This window comes from Canis lupus, chromosome 30, assembly GCF_011100685.1.
Source record: "Canis lupus familiaris isolate Mischka breed German Shepherd chromosome 30, alternate assembly UU_Cfam_GSD_1.0, whole genome shotgun sequence".
In the NCBI taxonomy this organism is placed as follows: domain Eukaryota; kingdom Metazoa; phylum Chordata; class Mammalia; order Carnivora; family Canidae; genus Canis; species Canis lupus.
In genome coordinates, this window is record NC_049251.1 from 1,678,131 (window position 1) to 1,699,940 (window position 21,810).

Below are 21,810 nucleotides of genomic sequence, written 5' to 3' on the forward strand. Positions count from 1 at the left end.
GGGATGGGAAATTCCTCTGCTTATTCCAATCCTGCAAGGAAGAGAATTATTAAAGGGAAAGGTGGCTCTCAGTTTCCTCCTGTGAAACTGCCCTCCCTACCCAGGAACATACTAGATGCTGCTGAGGGGCTGAGTTCATCCCACTGGCAGTCCTGAGAGGCTACTTGAAGGCTCTGTCAGGAGAGGGAAAGTAATGTCAGGACAAGAAAGGGCCAGTCCTCTGAAAGGAACCTCCTAGCAGCCGAGCAGATTAAGGAGCCTGGAGGGTGGGCTAGCAGGATTGAGAAGGGAGTTATTTCTATAGCTGATGCTTGAAAGTGACTTCATGGGCTTCAGTGGCTAAAGACCTATTAAGATGGCCTTTTCCTTACACAGAGAAAAGCTCATTTATAATCCTAGGATGTTGCTTGAAACTTCATTTCCCATTCAGCATTGGCCTCCGGTGTTCCCTTAGGATGGGGCTGCTCTCATGGTCTCCAGGGAGGGACACACAACTCTGGCTATTGTTTTTATGATTACAGGGGGGTCCATAGACAATAAGGGATGGGACTTTATATTTACTAGGTATCTAACACATGCCTAGAACTTCATGTTCCTTCCTTCATTTATTTATTTAGACATTTTTTAAGAAAATACTTTATTTTTAAAATTTATTTTATTTTAGAGACAGAGAACGAGAGTGCCAGTGGGGGGAGGAGGACAGGAAGAGGGGAGAGAGGGTTTCAAACAGGCTCTGCACGAACCTGATACAGGGCTCCATCTCACAACCCTCAGATCGTGACCTGAGCCAAAATCGAGAGTTGGACTCTTAACCGACTGAGCCACCCATGGGTCCCACCTCATTTAAATTTCATAAGAGCCTGTATCCTCTTCATTTTAAGATTTTTTATTTATTTATTCATAGAGACAGAGAGAGAGAGAGAGAGAGAGGCAGAGACACAGGCAGAGGGAGAAGCAGGCTCCATGCAGGGAGCCTGATGTGGGACTCGATCCCGGGTCTCCAGGATCACACTCCAGGCTGCAGGTGGCGCTAAACTGCTGCATTACCAGGGCTGCCCTCCTCTTCATTTTATTTATTTATTTTTTTAAATTTATTTTTTATTGGTGTTCAATTTACTAACATACAGAATAACCCCCAGTGCCTCTTCATTTTATTTGAAGAAGCCAAGTCTCTGGAGGTTAAGTAATTTGCTCAATGTCAAAAGTCAGGAAACAGAAGAACTGGGAGTTCAAACCCAGGCACAGCTCCAAAGCCATGCTGTTTCTTCTTGACTCTTTCCAGTGACAACGTGATAGTAGCACTATAATTCCCTCCAAGGATGACAATATCTATTGCACTTTTAGAAGTATGTTAAAGATCGGTTCAAGGCAGTAGTTTAATTTCCACATACAGATAAGTTTAAAGTCAGCGGCCCTAGGCATTTACATCTTAAGGAAACGGAGAGAAACTGTCATGATGAGTTCCCAGTAAATCTCCCTCGTCACTCTCCACTCCCTCCTGCAGGACACCAAAGCACCATTTCATTTCTTCATCCCACAATTATCCTTTCATGAGATAGTCTGAAATTCAATGCTGTCCTGGTGGGAGTCATTAGCAGAGACCTTATTTCTTCAGCTGAAGCACATGTTGGCATATTTACCTGCAGTGCCTTCTACCAAATAGATGTTCCCCATGGGTGGGCTGGGGAATTCAGAATGATGCCGGACCCAAGGAAGCTTTGTGCTTTAATGATCATGAGAGGTGTAAGTCTTGCAGACATGGTTTCTCCACGTCTCATCAGACACTGAGGACAGAGGAGCTGAAGTTCTTTGAACGCACTCATACGGCATTATATTACTAAGTGCAGGTAATGTTCAGAGAGCCACTAGCAGCATCTAAAGCACTGAGCACCAACCCATTTCCCCTATCACCAATTAGAAGGGCTACTGCTTGTGATGACTGGTATGGGCTCGGCACCTCCGGCTTCCTGGTCTTCTGGAGAGACAAGAGGGATGATAGGAGTGCTGCCCACTCCTGGAATGATACACAACTAGATGGATATTCAGATTCTTAAATGCAAACAGTAGTCTTCTCTGGATGCACTGGGTTCTCTGTCTTCTGACTCACTGATGTATTCATTATGCAAAATTTCGTGAAGGGATCCACTAGGTGTCCCATGCAGTGCTACAAAATCTAGGAAGGACTGAGTAAAATTTTTCCTTTGAGAATGGTTTCTCTTTAAAACAAGGTCCAATCTGGGATCCCTGGGTGGCGCAGCGGTTTGGCGCCTGCCTTTGGCCCAGGGCGCGATCCTGGAGACCCCGGATCGAATCCCACGTCAGGCTCCCGGTGCATGGAGCCTGCTTCTCCCTCTGCCTATGTCTCTGCCTCTCTCTCTCTCTCTCTCTCTGTGACTATCATAAATAAATAAAAATTTAAAAAAAAAAAAAAAAAACAAGGTCCAATCTGCTCCATCCCATAGTCTAGGTGTCCTTCATATTTCCTTAACCAATCCCCAGGCAGAGTTCTCTTCAAGTGTAGCTTGGGTTATTGTGACAAGATGGCAGGAGATGAGCAGCAGGCAGCAGGGGAATGATTTTTCTCAATCCCATTCACTCCCTCACAGATTCGACCCTACCAAACTCAGAAGATGTAGATGTGTGCAAGCCTAAGAACTCTTTTCTTTTTTTTTTTAAGATTTTATTTATTTATTCATGAAAGACACAGAGAGAAGCAGAGACAAAGAGGGAGAAGGAGGCTCCTCACAAGGAGCCCAATGTGGGACTCAATCCCAGGACCCCAGGATCATGACCTGAGCTGAAAGCAGATGCTCAACCGCTGAGCCACCCAGGCATCCCAGAACTCTTTCTTTTCAAATCACTTCCCCAAAGACTCTGAGAACCTTCACAGATCTGCTGATAACCTACACTACAGTCTACTACCACTACCATACAGCCAGACACAGTGACTCCATGAACCAAGAAAGGCTCCATTCCCCCACAAAGATGGAACCAAGAAAGGGTAAGTTGGGAGGATAAGAGATCAACAAGACAAAGCTTTTACTTCACTCTAACCCATCATCCTACCATTTTGTATCTGCTTTTGTCTGCACCATGCTGTCCCCCAGGACATACAAAACATGGACAGAGATTTTTTTTCTTCTTCCCGCAAATGATCCAGGATAAATAAATATATAAATAAATAAGTTGATACCATTCCCAGAAGTTTTTAAATGTTTTTACTGAATGTACAACAGCACAAAAAAACCTTCTGAATAACCAATATGTAGCAACTGAAAATATAGACCAACTGCAAGAAACAGAATCAGAACCCAAGTGATGGTTTTCACCTGAAAGCTGAGGGATGAAGGAAAATGTGATGGGTTATCTACTTCTTAGTTACAAAAGAAAATATATAGGTTTGTGTAGTAGAGACAAATTTTTTCCTCATACTGGGTTTGGGGAAGAATATATGTCATGGTTTCTTATGTAAGAGGCATGCTTACATAAGGGATTTCTATAAGGGACACGATGACTCCAACTGCAGTTTTGCAAAAGATACAGATATGACACTCTGTGGACAACAGAACAGGTAGGGCTCTGGTTCTGAGTGAAAGCCTACAACTTAGTCCCTCCATTTTCATCCAGGCAGAAGCTAAGCCATTCTGCCAGGCATAGGCCATGGACATGCATGGGGAAAAAGCATTAGTGTATTTTTAAAAATGAAGCTTTGAATTTTTTTTAAGTGGCATTTACAACACGTGGGGCACAGGTCCAGACATTTTATAAAGCATATCAAGAAGCAACATGCTGCAATGACATGATGGACTTGTATAGTCAGATCTAGATCCCTCTCAATGTGACGTTGAATACATCACTTAAATATCTTATGCTGTTTCCACATACGTAATATGAGATCAGTATTATCTACATTAAGGGATCATCGTACAAATGAGGAAAAATAATGTGCAAAAGGTATGCAGCTCACTGCCCAGTAAATAAATGTTGAGTCTCTTTCCCTGTTTGACTATATAGTCCTGAATATCCATGCAATAATGATTGTAGACACTGAGCTTGAGAACCGTTAGATGCTCCACACTAGATCCCCCAGCTGGAAGTACCAGAGTCATGGTTTAAAAGCAGGACAGTCTCCTTTCAGGCCTGATGTTCTTCCCACCTATCTCACTAGGTGAGACTCTTGCGTCTGTATCATTTCAACAGAAAATGAACATGGCAGCTTGAACAATCGAACCTTGATCACCCTCAGTAAGAGGAAAGGGGCTGAAGCCTTGGCAAGGTACTCACCTGACCAAAGGTGAAGTCCATCAAAGCCATAGGAGTACAGGTCATCGCCAACACCATTGCCTCCCCACCCTTCTCCTCCGCCAGGGTACGGAGCATAGCCTGAGGAAGAGGCCCAGCCCACCCGCAGGTGTGTGGGCTCAGCTGTTAGGAAAGGGTCCACCTGGTCGATGATTAGCTCGAAGTACCACTTCTTGTACTGTGCAGAGCCCTCAGCAACTCCCAGGAAGATGTTGGGCCGAATGCTGAAATTAAACATGACACAGGTGGCATCTACAGACTCCCAAGCACTGAGAAAACCCAAGAGCAAGTTGAACAGGATCACAGGATGCACTGTCAGCTGAAGGCAAGAGAAAGTTTATGGTTTTTATATTCTAAAGTAGAAAAAGCTTAGAGCCTCTAACACTTGATCAAGTTCTCACTGGGAGGTGTCAGGACATTAATTCTATTTAAAAATATAAAGAATGTCTCCTTATTCCATTCAAGGCAACCAACATTTGCTGAGTGTCAAGCATAGGTAAAAGACACTGAAAATGTCACAGAGCTGTGTAACTACAGACCCTTGTTTCATTCTGTAAGTAGAAGAAATAACTCAAGTTTCATCTCTGGGGAGTTGGTCCAAGCACCCCTATTCTCACACCAGCAACTCTGTCACCTAAGCATTACTAGGAATGACCTCTTGAAAGCATTAAGAAATCACTGTTAGAAATAAGGGAGACAAAAAAGAAAGGGAGGAAGAGAGGGAAAAAGAGAGAGAAAGGAAGGACAGAAGGAAGGAAGGAAGGAACCAGAGAAGGACAAATGCTGCATGGAACTACTTATGTGAAATTAAAAAAAAAAAAATCAAACTCCCAGAAACAGAGAGTAGTAAAGTGGTTGTTGAAGGTTGAGGAGGGGATGGAATAAAGAGAGGTTAGTAAGAAAGTACAGACTTTCAGCTATAAGATGCATAAGGTCCGAGGACCAACTGTATAACATGGTAACTATAGTTGATAACACTATTGCATAATTGAAATTTGCCAAGAGAGTAGAACTTAAATGCTCTCATGTACACAAAAAAGGTAAGTATGTGAGGTGAAGGATGTGTTAATGAACTTATGGGGCAGATCCTTTCACAATGTATATATATATATTGTGAATATGTATTATAATATATACATATATATTAAATCATCATATTTTACACTTTAAATATCCTACAATTTTGTCAATTATACCTCAATAAATAGAGCTGAAAAAAATAAAATTCAACTTAAGATGGCAAAAAAAAGGGAGAGGGGAACAGAAGTCCCCCTTTGCCAACTTTGTTAAGGGCTGGAGGATTTAATGTATTGAGCACAAGGGTTAAAAGCTCGGGACAAACCATTTAGAGTTTTTCTGGTTGGAATGCTATTCTCAGATGTCCACTGTGAAGGCTGTGACCCCTTTTGGGTGGGCAAGGGAAAACCAGACTGGTACCAAAAGGAAGTCCGTGTGGATGGCTCAGGTCTACCCTACACTTCAGAGAAGTTCTTTCCTCACCTTGTAGATTAGGGAACAGGCCCAGGTAGGAAATTGCTAAAGAACCTCAGGCCTGCCTGATTTGAGTTCAGTGAGTTCACATGACTCCCAGCAGGCTAGGACTCTGTGAGCCCATGCTCTCCAGCCTGGCCTTCACAGGTAACTCTCAGGAAAATGGCCACAAGCCAGAGGATTTGAGAAATCATGCCATCAACATGGGAAATCCATTCTATTAAAAGATTTTAAGAAAAAAATAGGTGATATGTTAAAATAAAATGACTATGTTATAAAGAAGGTATAAGATCCATATTAAGGTATAACATGAAACATGGCAGACCCTTCAGGTCAAATCTTTCAAACTTGGAAGGGGTTGGAGTACAAGGCCCTTAAAAAGTACATGTTTGTCCAGTCTCCTCTCATGTGCTGACTTCACCACAGACATGATGGATGGGCAGCACTGGAGGTCAGATTGGCCCTCTTCCTTTCCTGTCTGGAAAGAAGATTGGCGTTTCAGAATGATGGTTGGGGCCTTACCTTGTCACATCATTAATCAGCCGTGTCTGCAGGAGCAGGTTTCTCCGGGGCAGCAAGTTGTCACAAATCAGATTCTGGTTGGCTCTGACTGCGACCCCATTGCAGAGACAGAGGGAGCACAGCACATCCAGAACCTGCAGCAGGATACAGCCCACCAAACCTTAGGACCACCAGGAGGGCACAGTGGGCAGGACCTGACTGCCAAGGCACATAGAGAAAGCAAGCCTTGGGAAGTAGGGCACCTGGGGACAAGTGGGAGAACCCATTCTGAGTGAAGGCTGCCGTGCCTCCCCAACCAGGCACCCGTGAGCCATGCTGAAGCCTGCCGGGCCTTAGAAAAATGAAGCTGGATTCCTTCCAGCCTCTCTGCCTTCATCTTAGCCCCTTTCCTCCAAACTACGCATGTCATCTATGATCCTTGTTCTGCTAAAACAGGTGGGAGTACGAGCTCCAAAGACAGGCTGTATATCCCAGGGACTAGGCTGAGGCAAGGCATCTGTATGAAATCCTGGCATGACAGCCTCTTGGAGATGTGCGTCAGTGGGGGCAAGTGCTAGAAGGTCCTTCACTGGCTTCAAGCCTAAGTCTGCACTCCACCCAGCCTTGGGAGTCCTCTGCGCTAAGACCAGTTGGCGTGCTCATACGGCTTTTCATGAAAGGACAAAAGGCACTGTTGAAAAGAAAACCACAGAATCCAAAGGCGTCCCTTAGGTTAAGGTCCCGTCAGAAGCCAAGACTTAATACCTAACCTAATGAATGTAGCTCTAACTAGTCAACATGGAAGTCTGCTCAGCACCAGGACATCCACTGCCAGAGCCCTCCTGTTTCCCTTAGTGGGGGGACCTTCCCTAAGACAATGGATTCTTTGCTAATAATTCCCTTTTCCTTTTATATATATACATTTTTTTCCATTGGAGTTTGATTTGCCAACATGTAGTATAACACCCAGTGCTCATCCCGTCAAGTGGCCCCCTCAGTGCCCATCACCCTTTTCCACCCACTCCCTCTCTGCTTTTATAAACCTTTCCTTTTCTGTGGCCCCTGGGACCTCCCCTCTACTACTAGAAGGGATGCTGCCCAATTTGTGAATCAATTAATAAAGTCAATTAGACTTTTAAAATTTCCTCAGTTGCACGTCTGTTCTGTAATAGCACTCAGGTTCCCCTTTGGCCGAGGTCATGTAGCAGGCTTGGGAACCTCACGTGGATCAGTAGAGAGCTTAGCAGGGCAAATTTCAGTTCTAGGGTCTCCTCCTGTGTTGTCATTAAAATTCACCAAGATACCCTTCTATTCCAGCAAACCGGTATTCAGTCGCCTTCCACCTGTTCCACTTCTCCCTCCTAGAGTGAGGACAGCCCTGTGAGAGCCCAAGTGGCCCCTGTGGGTGAGAGACCAGCTACCAAGCCACTTCTGTGCCTGTTTTCCAGCTATGTCAGCAATGGGAAGAGCCCCTGGCCTTGTGCCCACCCTGTCTCCTTGTGCTGCATCCTCTTGCATCGAGTCAGTGTTCCTGTACCGACAGAGCAAACTGTGCTGGGCTGGGCACCGCTCTTCCTACTACAGGGAGGAACATGACAGGCTCGGTCTTGGCTGTTGCATGCCAGTCTTTCAAAGTGGCCACGAAGACTCAGCGCTTAGTGAGGTTGGATGGCCTCAGGTTGTTGGCATTAGTATCTGTAATTACTACAAACCAATTTTCTACCTGACTCCCTGGATGTCAGTTCTGTTCCAGATATATACAAAGCGCATTTGTGGGACAATTAGGAAAGAATCCCAAAGGCGGTTTAACAGAGAACTCTCACGCTGCCACCCAGCAAAACATATTGACCATGGAACTGGAAATCCGGAGGATAATTTCTCATTCTAAGAAAAGAGCCATAGATGGCCAGGAAATTAAATACTTATCATCCAGCCTATCACATATTTTCATCCATCCTGCCTTGGAGTGAAGGCTGTGGGAGCCTGGCTGTCACACCGGGCGGAGAGCAAAGCTTCATCCCCACACCACTGAACAGCAAGGAGAAAAATGGCTCTGTGAGAAGCACCAGCCAAACACTGTCTCACCTATAAATAAACGATGCCATAAAGCAACAGGGCTGACGTTGTTTAGGCTTCGTTGTGGAAGGCATTTCTTAGGGTAAAAGGGGGGGATCGGGTCAAACTTCTTTTTCTAGTAAAGTTTAAATGGGTTCCCCTAAAGATGGAGGAAGTGTAGACAAGGCGAGTCGACCACAGGGGATGCACAAGCATTGAGTCTAGAGATCATCTGTACCTCTGCTGGGAGTGGGGGGAACCTTAGCGACCTCTGGGACAGGGGGCCAGCTGCAGCAGGTCCTGCTTGCAGCTGCCAAGTGCCATTTCCTTCTAGTCCTGAGCCCACAGGGACTACATTTCCTAGCCTCCTTTGCAGCTATGTGGGGTCATGTGACTGAGTTGTGGGCACTGGAAAGTAAGGGGACATGACCTATCCAGCTTTTAAGCCTGGTCTTTCTTGTACTCACACCCTTTCTAGCTGGACGTAGAGCCCCATGGAGAGATTACAAAGCTCTGGGTCTCCTTATTACAGGTGTGATCCGAAGCCCTGGCATCACCTAGGAGTGCCCCCTGCACCCCACCCCTGCCAGACTCACCAGCTGAGGGCTTTCACTTGAACACAGTGGGCAAGCACATTGCCTTCCCCTAAGCTCTGCTCTAGAGGATGCTAGAGCCACTCCACGGAAGGAACCCATATCTCCTGAACAACCGTGTAGACTGGAGCCCTCCCACGGATGGGTCTGGGGCTGTGGTGTGAGCAAAAATAAATCCTCCCTATGAGAATTTGGGGTTGTTGGTCTAGGAGTCAGACTTCTCTAATTTATACACTGGCTCAACTTCAGGATTTCCTAGGTTCACCTTGTGGAGGCCACTTGCTTCTGGTTGTGATCATTTTCATTACTGACACCACAGTTCATTCAAGAGCCTCTCAGTTTTTTTCGTCTCTGCTAGGCTCTACCCCAAACACAGGCTTATGTGGGAATTTTCCTTTAAAAATAAATACCTATTGTATATCCATGGAAACATCACCTGGCTATTGCATTTTGTCCTTCAGCTTTTTTATCTATAAAAACAGCTCCCTGCTAAAATTCACTTACTGTATGTAAATGCTGTAAAAACACTAACTGTACTTCGTGATTTTTAAAGAATCAAGTCCCATCTTTGAAAAATGAGGATTTTGGAGCCCCTGAGGAACAGATTTTTTTCTTGCTGTCAATGTGCACTGGGTGGCTGGAAACACCTCTGTATTGCCTTGGCTGCCTGGGAGCTCAGAGATGATTTAGCAATTGTGAAGAGGTTGATGGTTTGCCTACCTATGTTCTATCCTCACCCCAACTCAGGCTAAACCTTCAATTCTGATTTATACTTTCTCAGGACCAATGATGTTACTATTTTACCATATAGTTTTCTCACAGGTGGCTCCAAATCCTTACAAGAATAAAAAAAGTTTATCTGTGACAACATTGACGAGATCTGAAGTAAGAGAGTTTTGGGGGCAAGTGAAAAGGGCATATTTCATTTTTATTATGAGATGCCTCCTCTGTGGGAGAATTAGAAGGTAACTTACAATGTCCAACAATCGTTCTTTTTACCAAACAATAAAAATCAATGCTACTAATATAGTGTGTTTCTTGCCATCAATAAGCCATCTGTTGGATAAGACAAGGCCTGTACACATGGGTGAGCTTCCAGCCAAGGTGAGATGGGAACGGATTCTGGGTTCCTTCCTTTTATTCATGTATCACACCTTCCACAACCCTGTATGAAATGCCTGCCATGTGTAACATATGAGCTTGGCATTGTGGGGGATAGGAGTTGGTCCTTGCCCTGAAGGAACTCAGAATCTGTGAGGGAGATCTATGTGAACCACTGAGGAATGGTGTGCTACGTGTGTAAGATTTGCAATGAGGAGACCATGTTCAACTGGAATCAGAAAAAGCCTAATGGAAGGAGTGGCATTTGAACAAAGTATTGAAGGACAGACAGAATTTTGATGGGTCCTCAAAAACTAAGAAGTGAGGAGATAGGGAGGAATGGGCAAGACAAAGTCATTAAGAGGTTGAGGGGCAGAGTACACTGAGGGGATGGCATGTTGCCGGCGTACCCATTCCTGTCCGTTTCACTCCAGAGGTTGTGTTCTTTCCCTTTTAAAAAGATTTTACTTATTTATTCATGAGAGACACGCAGAGAGAGGCAGAGACCTAGACAGAGGGAGAAGCAGTCCGATGTGGGAACTCCATCCCAGGACCCTGGGGTCATGCCCTGAGCCAAAGGCAGACTCTTAACCATGAAGCCACCCAGGTGTCCCTCCCTCAACCTTTCTGACCTTAATTTGATCATGCTTTAGATGAGTGGCAGTGCTTTCCGTGGCAGGGACAGACGTATAACAAGGGAAAAATCTTAGTGAAGAGAATGCACAATAATGACCACTACTGTATACACTCCTTGTTCCCAATCTGTGATTGGAGTTGGAATTATACAGAAAGGGGTTCCTCAAACCCATGAGATGTACAAACTTTTTGAGAAGAAAAATGTCACGACCCCAAAGACCCTGGATTGGGCCCATAGGGGCCTTCACACTCCAGTCTCAGAAACACTGACTTGTATAAAAATGCCTTCTAATTATGAATTCTTCATGGCACACTTCTGTATTTAGAGAACTATAAGAATAAGAACACACAATTAAAAATATTCTCACAGAACATGTGGATCCCAAAGAACATATTCACCAACCACAGTTCTGAGAAACACTGGAAAGAACATTTAACTTTGGTGAGTAGGAGACCCACCAAAGTCTGGTCCTAATCTGTCATGAATTAGCTGTGTGGCCTCTGGCAAATGGCTTCACGTCACAGGGCTCATGTGCCAGATTTGCTTCTGCCCCTGTCAGGTGGAAGTAACAATGCTACCTCAAGGGGTCATACAGAGAACAAAGGAACATGCAGGTCAACATGAAGGATGGTACCTGGCATCTATCAAATGCAAAATAAATGTAAGCTATTGTCATTGTCATCATTATTGCTGCCCCTGTATGAAGAGCCGTGAGGTGCCTGGTGGGACTAAAATTCTATATATTCTCAGGCACCGTCTTCATGGAAAGCTAAGTGAACAGATCAGAGACACTCAAAAACCCAGGACTGACAAAAAGGAGCAGCCAGGATAGCAGAACACCACGCTGGGATTTTCCACGTAAAGAGAAAACGTTACAACAGAAGCCTGGCCTTCACCTTGTTTACAAAGCTACCACAAATAGCCCCTGGTGATGAGGTGACACGGATCTCTCTTTGAAAAGAAAAGTTACCCACTCAGGTAACTTCTAAGGGAAGGCCTGAATTCATGGCAAGACAACCTTCATCCAAAAATCTATCAAAAGGCAAAAAAGGGATATATCCTTGAGGAGGCTCTTATTTTTATTTTTAAATTTATTTTTCTAAAGGTTTTATATATTTATTCATAAGACACAGAGAGAAAGGCAGAAACACAGGCAGAGGGAGAAGCAGGCTTCCTGCAGGGAGCCTGATGCGGGACTTGATTCCGGGATCCCGGGGTCACAACCTGAGCTGAAGGCAGACGCTCCACTGCTGAGCCATCCAGGCATCCCTTGAGGAGGCATTTATGCATGGAGAACATCTCTCCTGAACTTTCACAACATTGCCAGAATCTCTCAGACAGGGCCTGGCTCTAGAAGACTAAAGACTGCTCTGCTCGTCCACTCAGGTAACGTGTCAGACCAGGTACTGATTTGTCACAAAGTCCCTCGCTCAGTCAGCCTCAGATTTCCCAGCTCTGGAAGAGGCAGAGCAGCAATCGGCTTGCCACCGAGTGACACCCATTAAATGCTTTGCAGCTTCTGGCTGAAAGAAGCCATGACAAAGCTGGTCACCCACCCAGCGTGATCTGTGGTATGATCATAAAGCAGACCCAGGAGATGAGACAAGAGTAGCTTTTCTATGGTCAGAGAGCTCCTCCTGACATCTGCATGTAGCTCATGGCTCAGACCCGTGGTACTTGGGTGCTTATCAGTTACTCTTATTGATCTTCGCAGACAGGAGAGAACATGTTGGTGCTCATGCTGGCCTGACGCCGAGCCCCATGCCTTTTGATTCACCACCTTTGGGAAAGCAGTCACAGGCCCTGCATATATTTCTTTCCATTCCTTGCCAAGCAGCTTCACAGATGCTAAGGACTATGGCTTTTCTGCTTCCTAAGGAAGACACACCTAAGCAACACTGCAGAGGCTTGTTCTCCTGGACCCACCGAGATGTGTCTCAAATGAGCAGTGCCCCCCAATGATAGGGCCATTGACCAGGTGGTCTCTTCTCCACTCTGTGCAAGCACAGCTGCTGCCCCTCACTTCATCTGCTCTTGAAACACACTCCCCTCAGCCTTAGAGTACCCCCCTTTTCACTGATCATTCAGTGCAGTAGCCCCCCATCTGCCAGGCACATGCTGAAGGGTCAGGAAAAACCGTACTTTAATAGACTTTCCCCACAGATTGTTCTGTCTTAGACACAGAATTCCACAAAATTAGAGATGCAGAACTCTAAGGTGCCTCAAAAAATCGATAGCGCTTTCCGCCTTAGTAAATGAAGTGGCATGATCTCCATTGTGCAGACAATATAACTGAGGCCCCACATCACACAGCTGTTTGGGGTCAAAGAAAAGGACTGGCAGTGTCAGGCCTTGTGCTTGCTCATGCAGAGTCACTTATTTCACTTGGTTTCTCTCAGGGTAAATCTGATTTCATTTAATTACAGGCCAGTTGCCAAGGTTTCTATGCTATTTTTATCTGGTATTTGTGTATCTTCTTTATACTGCTTGATATTAGTGGTTCACTACTGAGTTCCTGGACACGAGGGTGGAGGCCAGTTCTGCCATTGGCCTCGGCCAGACCCCAGCCCAGTGCCCACTACCCTCCACACTCCCCCGTCATTTCCCTGGGCCTTGACCCCTCCTGGCGGCTACATGCTGAAGGCTGAAGACAATGAGCTGGGTTGGGAAGCTGGAGGAAATAGAAAACACACAAGACCCAGTGTGACAGTCTGGCTTAGGGTCTTTCAGAGCCTCAGTTTCCCAAAGATTTTTTCTACCCTCTCAAATCAAAGCCAAGAAAGCAACCAGTCAACATGGTCTCAGCAACACACACTGGTTATGAAGCAGTGGGGAGGGAAAAGCCAGGTCAAGCCCATGACTGTTTGGGTTCTTCTGACACCCACCTTGTGATTCCGCCCATGCTTATCCAACAGGGAGATGATGGACTTGATGTGGCCCTCTGCTATCAGATTTAAGGCTTCTGGGCTTTCAATCAAGATGCAGTGCAAAACTTCCAAAATACCTGCATGAGTGTCACAAAAATCACCTGCTATGAAATAACCTGCAGAACTGACCATAATTTAGAAATCTAAGTTATGAGTGAAAAGACCATCCTGACGGGACAGAATATTATCAATTCTTTGAATCTATTAAATATTTCTGGCCAGAAGAGAGACTGCAGCCATCTCTGGTAGACTTCAGGAGCCTCTGGGCCTAACTCGTCTGTAACACAGAGGGGAGTTTTATTAGCACTGACCACACCTCCTGCCTTCCTGGACAGACATGGATTTTTTGATGTCAAAATATAGATACACAGCAAATGAAATAATTCAGAGAAAGACAAACACCATATGATTTCACTCCTCTGTGGAATGGAAGAAACAAAACAAAGAAAAAAAGAGGGGGGATACGGATGGGGAGGTTGGTGGGGGCTGAGGGGATGGGGAGGTACACTTCTCTTGATGAGCACAGAAGAATGTCTGGAATTGTTGACTTGCTATGTTGTATACCTGAAACTAATACAATACTGTACGTCAGTTATACTTCAATTAAAAAGAAAAGTATAGAGAAGCAGCTATAAAATGGAATTCTTAATTTTGTCAGGCCAAGCAATACTTAATTTAAAAATACAGGAAAAAGTAGATGCCCAGTTTACTACAAATTCTAACGGTCCTTTGAGAAATTTAGAAAATATTTGGAATGTTCCTCGAATAAGAATTTTTCTAGGAACCATCCCAGAAATTATTCCCATTTTAGATGCATTTGTGTATCAAGCAAACTATACACTCACTAAATAAAGACTGTCTTTGCCCCTTCTCTCAGCATGCTGCATGGTTTTCTGTATTAAGTGAAGGCTTAAGAAAAACTAGCTGGTGCCCCTGTAGCTGGCACCTAAAGGATAACATACTATGATGCAAATAGAAGGGAAGCAGTTGGCCAATATCTTTATTGGTTTTATCAAGAAAATTCTCCTTGATTCTGTGTTTCTTGAGGCTTTTATATATTACTATGAGTTGTAATCTGGCCCACAGGCCTGAAGAAAGTAGAGGCTTGGGAAGACACATGTATAGGTGGATGGTCCTTCAGAGAGCCTTCCTTTGGTCCACCTGTCCAAGCTCCAGCCATCTCTACACAATGAAAAAAGCATCAAACCTTTCAAGCATCCCAGAGAGGAGCCCGCATCTGTCATGCTCATTCATCTCTGAGGAAGACAACTGCTGAGCCTCCCTGTAGCCACTTACCTGTGATAATCACTGTCTGGCTCAAATTCCCTGTGAGTCATCAAGAAGGGTTATAGATATGATGTCAAGGGTGATTGAGGTGGGGCAGGAGGACCAGCACATCCTCCTATCCAATGGTCACCCTTCATTCTGCTTCTAACCAAAACAGTCAGGAGAAGCATGTCCAGAGAGAATTTAGAAACCCAGAGAAAAAGAGTACAGAGAACAGGTAGGAGACCAGGATCCGGGGTGGGGGGAAGTAATTAGAGGACCCAGGGCATGGGGATGAACACACAAAAGTGAAAAGTAAAACAGAAAAGGAAATCGTCGAAGTCTGGGTTAGCGTTGTTAAAAAAAAAGCCATAGCGGTGCCAGGAAGATTCAGGACCTCTTCTTGTTGGGGTCATTATTTGAGGGTTGTTTACAACTCCATGGAAAACAGAATTATTCGAAGATTCAACTACTTCTTTCCTCCCTTCTTCCCTCCTTCCCTTCTTTAATAGAAAGAAAAAAACCCTTTACCTTCTGCAGTTGTTTCCGGTCAATGCTTACCTGAGGAAGATTCTAGTCTGTCCAATTTGCTGATGAGCCAATCAAGGTTATTAGAGAACTGGGCGCAGTTGTTTCTGTTTCCACGAATGAGAGCAGCTGCAAAGAAGGACATGATTGAACATGTAGGTTACAGGACATGAGGATGGGCATAAGACCTTGGGAAGCTGTCACATACTGTGCCTGTTTCGCAACTAAAAGGAACTGAGTGTAACAACCTTCCCCTTCCAAGCGCTTTGATACCATCATTTCTAAATCTGGAAGAGTAAAAATCTACCATTCACTCAAGTAGTCCAAAGAAACCATGTACCAAACAGCTGCCTATGTGATGGTAACAGGGCAGCAGATGCCCTGCCTCTATGAAGTAGGCGAAAGAGACAACAGGCACACAAACTCAAAACTATTTCACATAGCGATAGGCAAAAAAATCTCTGGCTACTGGTTTAAGAATTCCATTCTTTACACTGTTTTTCTCAAACCTACATAGAGATTTGCTATTTTTCAGGGTTTAAGGGATGCATCCCAGTGAAAACAGCTGGAAAGTTTGGTTCAAGTAACAGGCAGATAATAGGGAAATGTGAACCTCTAAAATACCTAAAACATATCAGCAGATGACAATGGTTCCCAAAGTGTGGTTCCAGGACTGGAATGTGTCACCTGAGAGCTTGTTAGAAATGCAAATTCTCTGGCCTTGTCCCAGAATCAGAAACTGTGGGGATGGGACCCAGCATTGCTGTTTTAACCAGCCCTCCTGATGAATCTGATGCCTGCTCCTGCTTGAGACCCACTGGGAGACGACATTGCTAAGGGAGGGATGGAATATGCTCTCAGGTTTTCACCGAGCTCGAACAAGCAACCTTTCCTCCACAGGCCCGGCCTCTGCAACAAATCCACGTAAAGTGGCCCCAAGCTTCTCGTCATGCTGCTGGTTTTCAAAGATAGGTTTTATGGATGCTTGAAAGATATCTGGATAGGAAAAGGACTTTAGAGGAAGGTGGAATTCCATCCAATTTCCAGGTCAGCTGCAGCAAAAAGGTTAAGCACAGGGTGCAGGGGATCCATGGGCCTTACACTACAGTTCCAGCATTTACTACATGTGTGGCCTTAGGTAGGTTATGACATTTCTGAGCATCAGTTTCTTCTGATTTATGACTACATGGGTAGCAGCACCTATACCTCAAAGTGTTCTTCTGTGGATCAAAAGGAGATTTTCCACTGTTTGGCACAAAAAGCTCAGTAACTATTGACAACTATTGTAAAAATTCCTGCTGACTTTGAGTCCTACCATTAAAAAGTATTAGAATTGAAAGGGATTTTACAAGGTCATACAGAATGGTGCAATCCACATGACCCCTGACATCGAGAATGGGTCCAATATGCCATCCCTGGCTCCTGTCTGGCCCACTCAACTTTCTATGGAGTTGCTCTAATGGGACATATACTTCAGAGCAAAACCTCAAAACGCTGTTTCATCAACACATCTGGGCAACCACCAGTGGCCACATTTTCACACAGGCCAACACCACCTTCTGAGGCCTTCCTCCCACAGCTTGGTGGTGGGGGCCAGTGTGGTGGTGCTGGTTACCGCAGGCCCTGAGACATCACCCCCCACTCTGCATTGTGAGAAGAAAGGCTGGGTGCCGGACCTTCCTGACTCCCTGCCTTTATCTCCCCACCCCCCACCAAAATGAAATAATGAGCAGGCCACTCCAGTAGGAATCACGACCACCCAATAAGTGGTCAGTAAAAGTTGCAGAGCTGAAAACAGTGACCACCTTCACGGGCAGGTGTCCCAGTCTAAACATGGATGGCGCTGCAAACACATTCTAGTCTTGTGCCCTTGTTTTAAAGAAGAGGGAACAAGGCTCAGAGAGAGCAAGTGACTGTTGAGGGTTTTATGGGTAGTTTTAGCAAAATGGATCACCACCTGCGTCCACTCGCCACTGCCTTCTTGCCTGAAGTGTGGAAAGCATAATGAGCTGCTGGCTAACAGAATAAGTGGCTGCGTGAGACCCAAAAGGTCAACAAAAGGCTTCCAAGGAGGGAGGCTGGATGACCATCAGCCATCCTGTTGAGACCCCCACCCCCTTGGAAATCTTCCTAGGGAGAGGCTGCGTGTGTACTTACCCAGCAGTTTGTACAGAAGGTTCAGGATCTCTTTCCAAGCCGTGCCACTCTCCTCCCTTGCAATCCCCGCAAAGTGTGCTACGCTGTTATAGATATTCAAGCGATCGATGCAGTTTAACACAAGGGCCAACATTCCCTGTGAAGGAGAGTTGGGGAAAAAGTGAGAGCTCCCGAAGAAGAAAGCAGGATCCTTTTATCCTTTCCCCTCTCCGTCAGTCACTTTTTAAAGCTGATCACGCTAATGTGCAAACAGACCTTCCCAGTGCCAGTTTGGGTTTTGCTTTTCTTCTTCAAAACAAATATACATTCTTATGCCCCAGAGACATTAAGGAGCATCCACTGAGTGCGGGGTGGGATAGTGGGTATGCCCCCATGTGTCTGACTCACTCGAAGGACGTTATCGGAAGAAGGAGCATGAATGAGTCTCACAAAAGCTTCCTCTGTGTCTGGTGTGACAGGATTCTGACTCACCCAGAAACTGCCCTTGATGCAGTCCCTATTTTACTGTTAAATCTCAAGTTAGTTCAAGACATTTCATTTGGATGCACAAGACAACCATGCCTGTGCCCTCCCTCTCCCCTGTCAAAAGGGTAGGATTTAAAGGCAATAAAACCAAAGTGGGTCTTAACTGCTTTTCTTCTAAATTACAATACTATGCCTCCCAGAGAAAACATCTGTGTCTAGCTGTTCTTAAGGGGATGTAGTTTCAGTAGCCTTCCAGGCATAATGTCCCCAGGGTCAGTCTGCATGGTCAGGAGACAGAGCAGGGACAGGTCTACATGCCACTAACTTGGGAAACGCCCATGGGACAAGCCCTGTCCCAGGAATGGGGACACTGCAGGACTGTGCCCATGGCCTGTTACTGCCAAATCACCATGTCTGAGTTCAAAGAAGGCATGTGACGTTTCTAAGATCACACCGAGCCAGAGATAGAGCCAGAACTTAAGCCCAGGCCTCCAGAGTCCCAGGTTAGTTCTTCCTTGCATTCAGATTTCACCTCTAGTGCCGCAGACACTCAGGTTTTAAGCAAGACCTGGCTTTATTTGTTATCTTTCAAAACTAAGGTCTTTAGTGATTTCTGATATGGTAGAACCTGAGCATTTATATTTTTCAAACAGGTTTCCTAGGTAGTTCTAACATCTTGTAAAATTTGGGAATCACAGCCAAAGCCATGCTTTAATTGTTGAGATTTACTGAGAATAGATTTGGGACCTACAGGTGCACCGTGGCAGTGATGCTTTCAAATGCAGTTTGGTTCGAGTGCCAGTGTATCCTGGTAGTGTGACCACATGTGCTGGACAAGGATGGTCAGCTTCCAAATAATCCTTTCCTTCCCAGCTTCCTTTCTTCCTTGTTCTTTTGTAAATATGCACATGCAGGAGACAAAGCTGATTTGTAATCATAGGGATATTTTAGCTCTGGGAATTTATCTATTGATCCTCTCACAGAGAGAATCTCAATTTTTGATATTTTAGACTTACTTCTTCCTTAAAAAGGTTCTGTCTGTTCTTGAGTGAGCGGAGCTTGTTCTGCTTGTCTTCATGCTGCATCTCCTCCTCTGGGGGCTGAAAGTAGGCAATCAAGTCCTGTAAGGTCTGCAGGACCTCTTCTATGGGCAGAGCGATGGGGGCAGCTGTGCGATTGTTTCCACTGAAAACACAAGACAGACACGGATCAGACCTGGGCCTTTGGCAGGGACCCCGACAAGCACCCACCAGATCCGGGTTCCTACCTGCCCCCCCACCGGGCACAGTCACTGCTTCCCTCAGCACCCGTTGAGTGACTGACCATACACTGATGTCTGCCAGCCAACAGAGCCACAGAAAGAAATGTTGGATTCGATTTTAAAGACATTTCACAAAGAGAAATGACCCCTGGCTGTCTGCCGTACTTTTTCATTTTTAAATAAGAGCATTTTTTAAAATAATAAACTTATTAACATGAGACACTTGGGTGGCTCAGTGGGGGAGCATCTACCTTCGGCTCAAGGCATGACCCTGGGGTCCTGGGATCAAGTCCCACATTGGGCTCCCCGCAGGGAGCCTGCTTCTCCCTCTGCCTGTGTCTCTGCCTCTCTTTCTCTGTGTCTCTCATGAATAAATAAATAAAATCTTAAAAAAAATTAACTAACTCATATTCTTTCAAACTTTCACAGGTGCCTCTTGGAACAGGTTAAACATAAGGTTGGATGGGTTTCTAGCCCAGGGTCTCTCCCTCCCCCTGTATTTCCATTTTCTCTCTTCCTTTATCTCCCATGTTTTTCATGCCTTTGCATGTGTTTTTCTCTTAAAGGTTTTCTGTGTGTGCGTGTACACCCCAGCTCCCTCTTCCGCTGGGAAGAGGAATGTCTCCTCCTGACTTCCTGTGTGCCCTTCCTCCTCTGTCTCAGCAATCTTCCCCATTTCTCTTCCTCTCTGTTTTCATATCCCCCTCTATCTCTCTTGCTCTCTATGTTGTGGTCCTTCTATCCTCAATGTGTGTTTCTGTTCCTCTGACTAATTTTTCAAAAAGTCTTGTAATTAAATCCTATCAATACAGAGACATCACAAACCTCCACAGATGGCAAAACGAGCCTTCATTTTCCCATCCCCTTGATGAGTATGCTGGTGAGCCTTCTGGGGAGCAAAAACTAAGAGGAGGAAAGGGGTAAATGGACCCAGCCCCTGTGAATCTGCATCACTGGCCCAGGGGGCTAAGAATTGGTTGAATGTATAAATAATGTGAGGGTTTTTCCTTGGGTCAATTTCTAAGGAATTCTCCTCTGTGTTTATAGTGTATTTGGTTATATATTAACCTGGATACATGCTAAGAAAAGACTTATCTAGGCCTAAAGCAAAGGCTTAACAAGCCTTAAGAACACTCATGTTATGAAGTGACAATTCCAATTTTGTCTGCAAGAATGCCAAGTCCATGCAATGAGGACAGAACACCAGTGGACTCCAGGCAAGGAGCTCCTTCCCACCAGTATGTGCTCTGGCCTACGGAGGAAATGTTCTGGTCCATGCTCCAGAAATGCTCACCAATGACTATCCAAGATATTATAGGATACAAAGACTGGGAAAGAGAATGCTGTGAGAACATGAGGGGAAGGTTTGGAAATACAAAACCCAGGCAAGAATGACTTCCTGATTCTAGATTCAAGTGAAAAAAAAAAAAAAAATGAATACAGTTTCCCTAAGTCTGATCTAATTAGAGTCCCCTCTGCCTCAACTTTTAACATTTTGAGTTTTTTAGAAACAATGACACCAGTTAAGAGTGTTTGTGTGATTTAAAAAAAAAAAAAAAAGATGAAAAGATAAAAGAGGTTTGTTAGCATTTTTGTAGTTTGAAAGGGCAACCACGCAGGAGGTTGCAAATTCAAGTTATAATCATTGCCATGAACTGCAATGGAGTACCTCTAAGCCACATGTGCTTAATTTTCCACCTAGGAAATAGGAAAGGTACAATATATTATGGCCAGGGCCCTTCTAGGTCTCATTTTGTTCTGTGGGTTCTCAGGGTTAGATTGCTTCATCTTGTTCCTTCAAGACACCTCAATATAAGAGTTTTCCACTGGACTAAGGCAGATCCTTCCTTTCCTCAAACAGAACACATTCTGCCCACCGGCCTGGCAATGGGGACAGTGGAGAAATAGACATGACCTCTGAATGGCTTGATGATGCTCTCAGTCTCCCTAAAACCTTGAGGAAGAGACCCAGATGTACCCAAGATAGGAACAGGATGGCGTCTCGATTCAAAACTAACTACAATGGTACCCAGCTCATCTCAGCCTTTTCTCATTCCCTACCTTCAGCCACTGCCCCACTATGTTCTCAGATCTTTGCAAGGACTTCTTTTATTTAGTTCAAGTAAGATCTCAGGGGATTCTGAATATTTACCATACTATTACCATAACACAATTATTTATGCATTGTTTCCGTCCTAAGGTTAAACTCAAGACAGCTGGAGAGTATCTACTCGTCAGCAGGATTTCTCAGACTCCCTCACCTCCCACATCATTCATGTGTCCTATTGGACAGCTCCCAGCAACTGACCAGAGGACAATGAGACAGCACAAGCAAACTTTAACCTTTCTTCTTCATTGTTCTTTCTTTTTCCTTCCCTATTCATTTAACTTTAATTTGCTTTCCCAGAAGGCCAACCCCCTCCTTCTGGTTTCCATTGTACACAGCATGTTCTGTGGCTCCTCAAGAAAGATAGGAGATGAGAATCTACTTATAAATTATTTTTCTTTTAGCCTTCACTTCCCAGC

At 44.9% G+C, this 21,810-nt stretch overlaps 1 protein-coding gene across 3 annotated transcripts in view; it reads right to left on the reverse strand.

Moving 5' to 3' along the window:
* Positions 1 to 21,810, reverse strand: part of RYR3 (ryanodine receptor 3) — a 518,005-nt gene that overhangs the window by 227,116 nt on the left and 269,079 nt on the right. For all 3 annotated transcript variants that reach the window (XM_038579912.1, XM_038579911.1, XM_038579910.1), the window contains exons 13-18: positions 19,040 to 19,208; positions 17,559 to 17,694; positions 15,435 to 15,530; positions 13,566 to 13,684; positions 6,316 to 6,449; positions 4,285 to 4,526 (exon numbers count right to left, since the gene is read on the reverse strand). In XM_038579912.1, the coding sequence (XP_038435840.1) occupies positions 4,285 to 4,526; positions 6,316 to 6,449; positions 13,566 to 13,684; positions 15,435 to 15,530; positions 17,559 to 17,694; positions 19,040 to 19,208 (896 nt within the window). The remainder of the gene's footprint in view (positions 1 to 4,284; positions 4,527 to 6,315; positions 6,450 to 13,565; positions 13,685 to 15,434; positions 15,531 to 17,558; positions 17,695 to 19,039; positions 19,209 to 21,810) is intronic.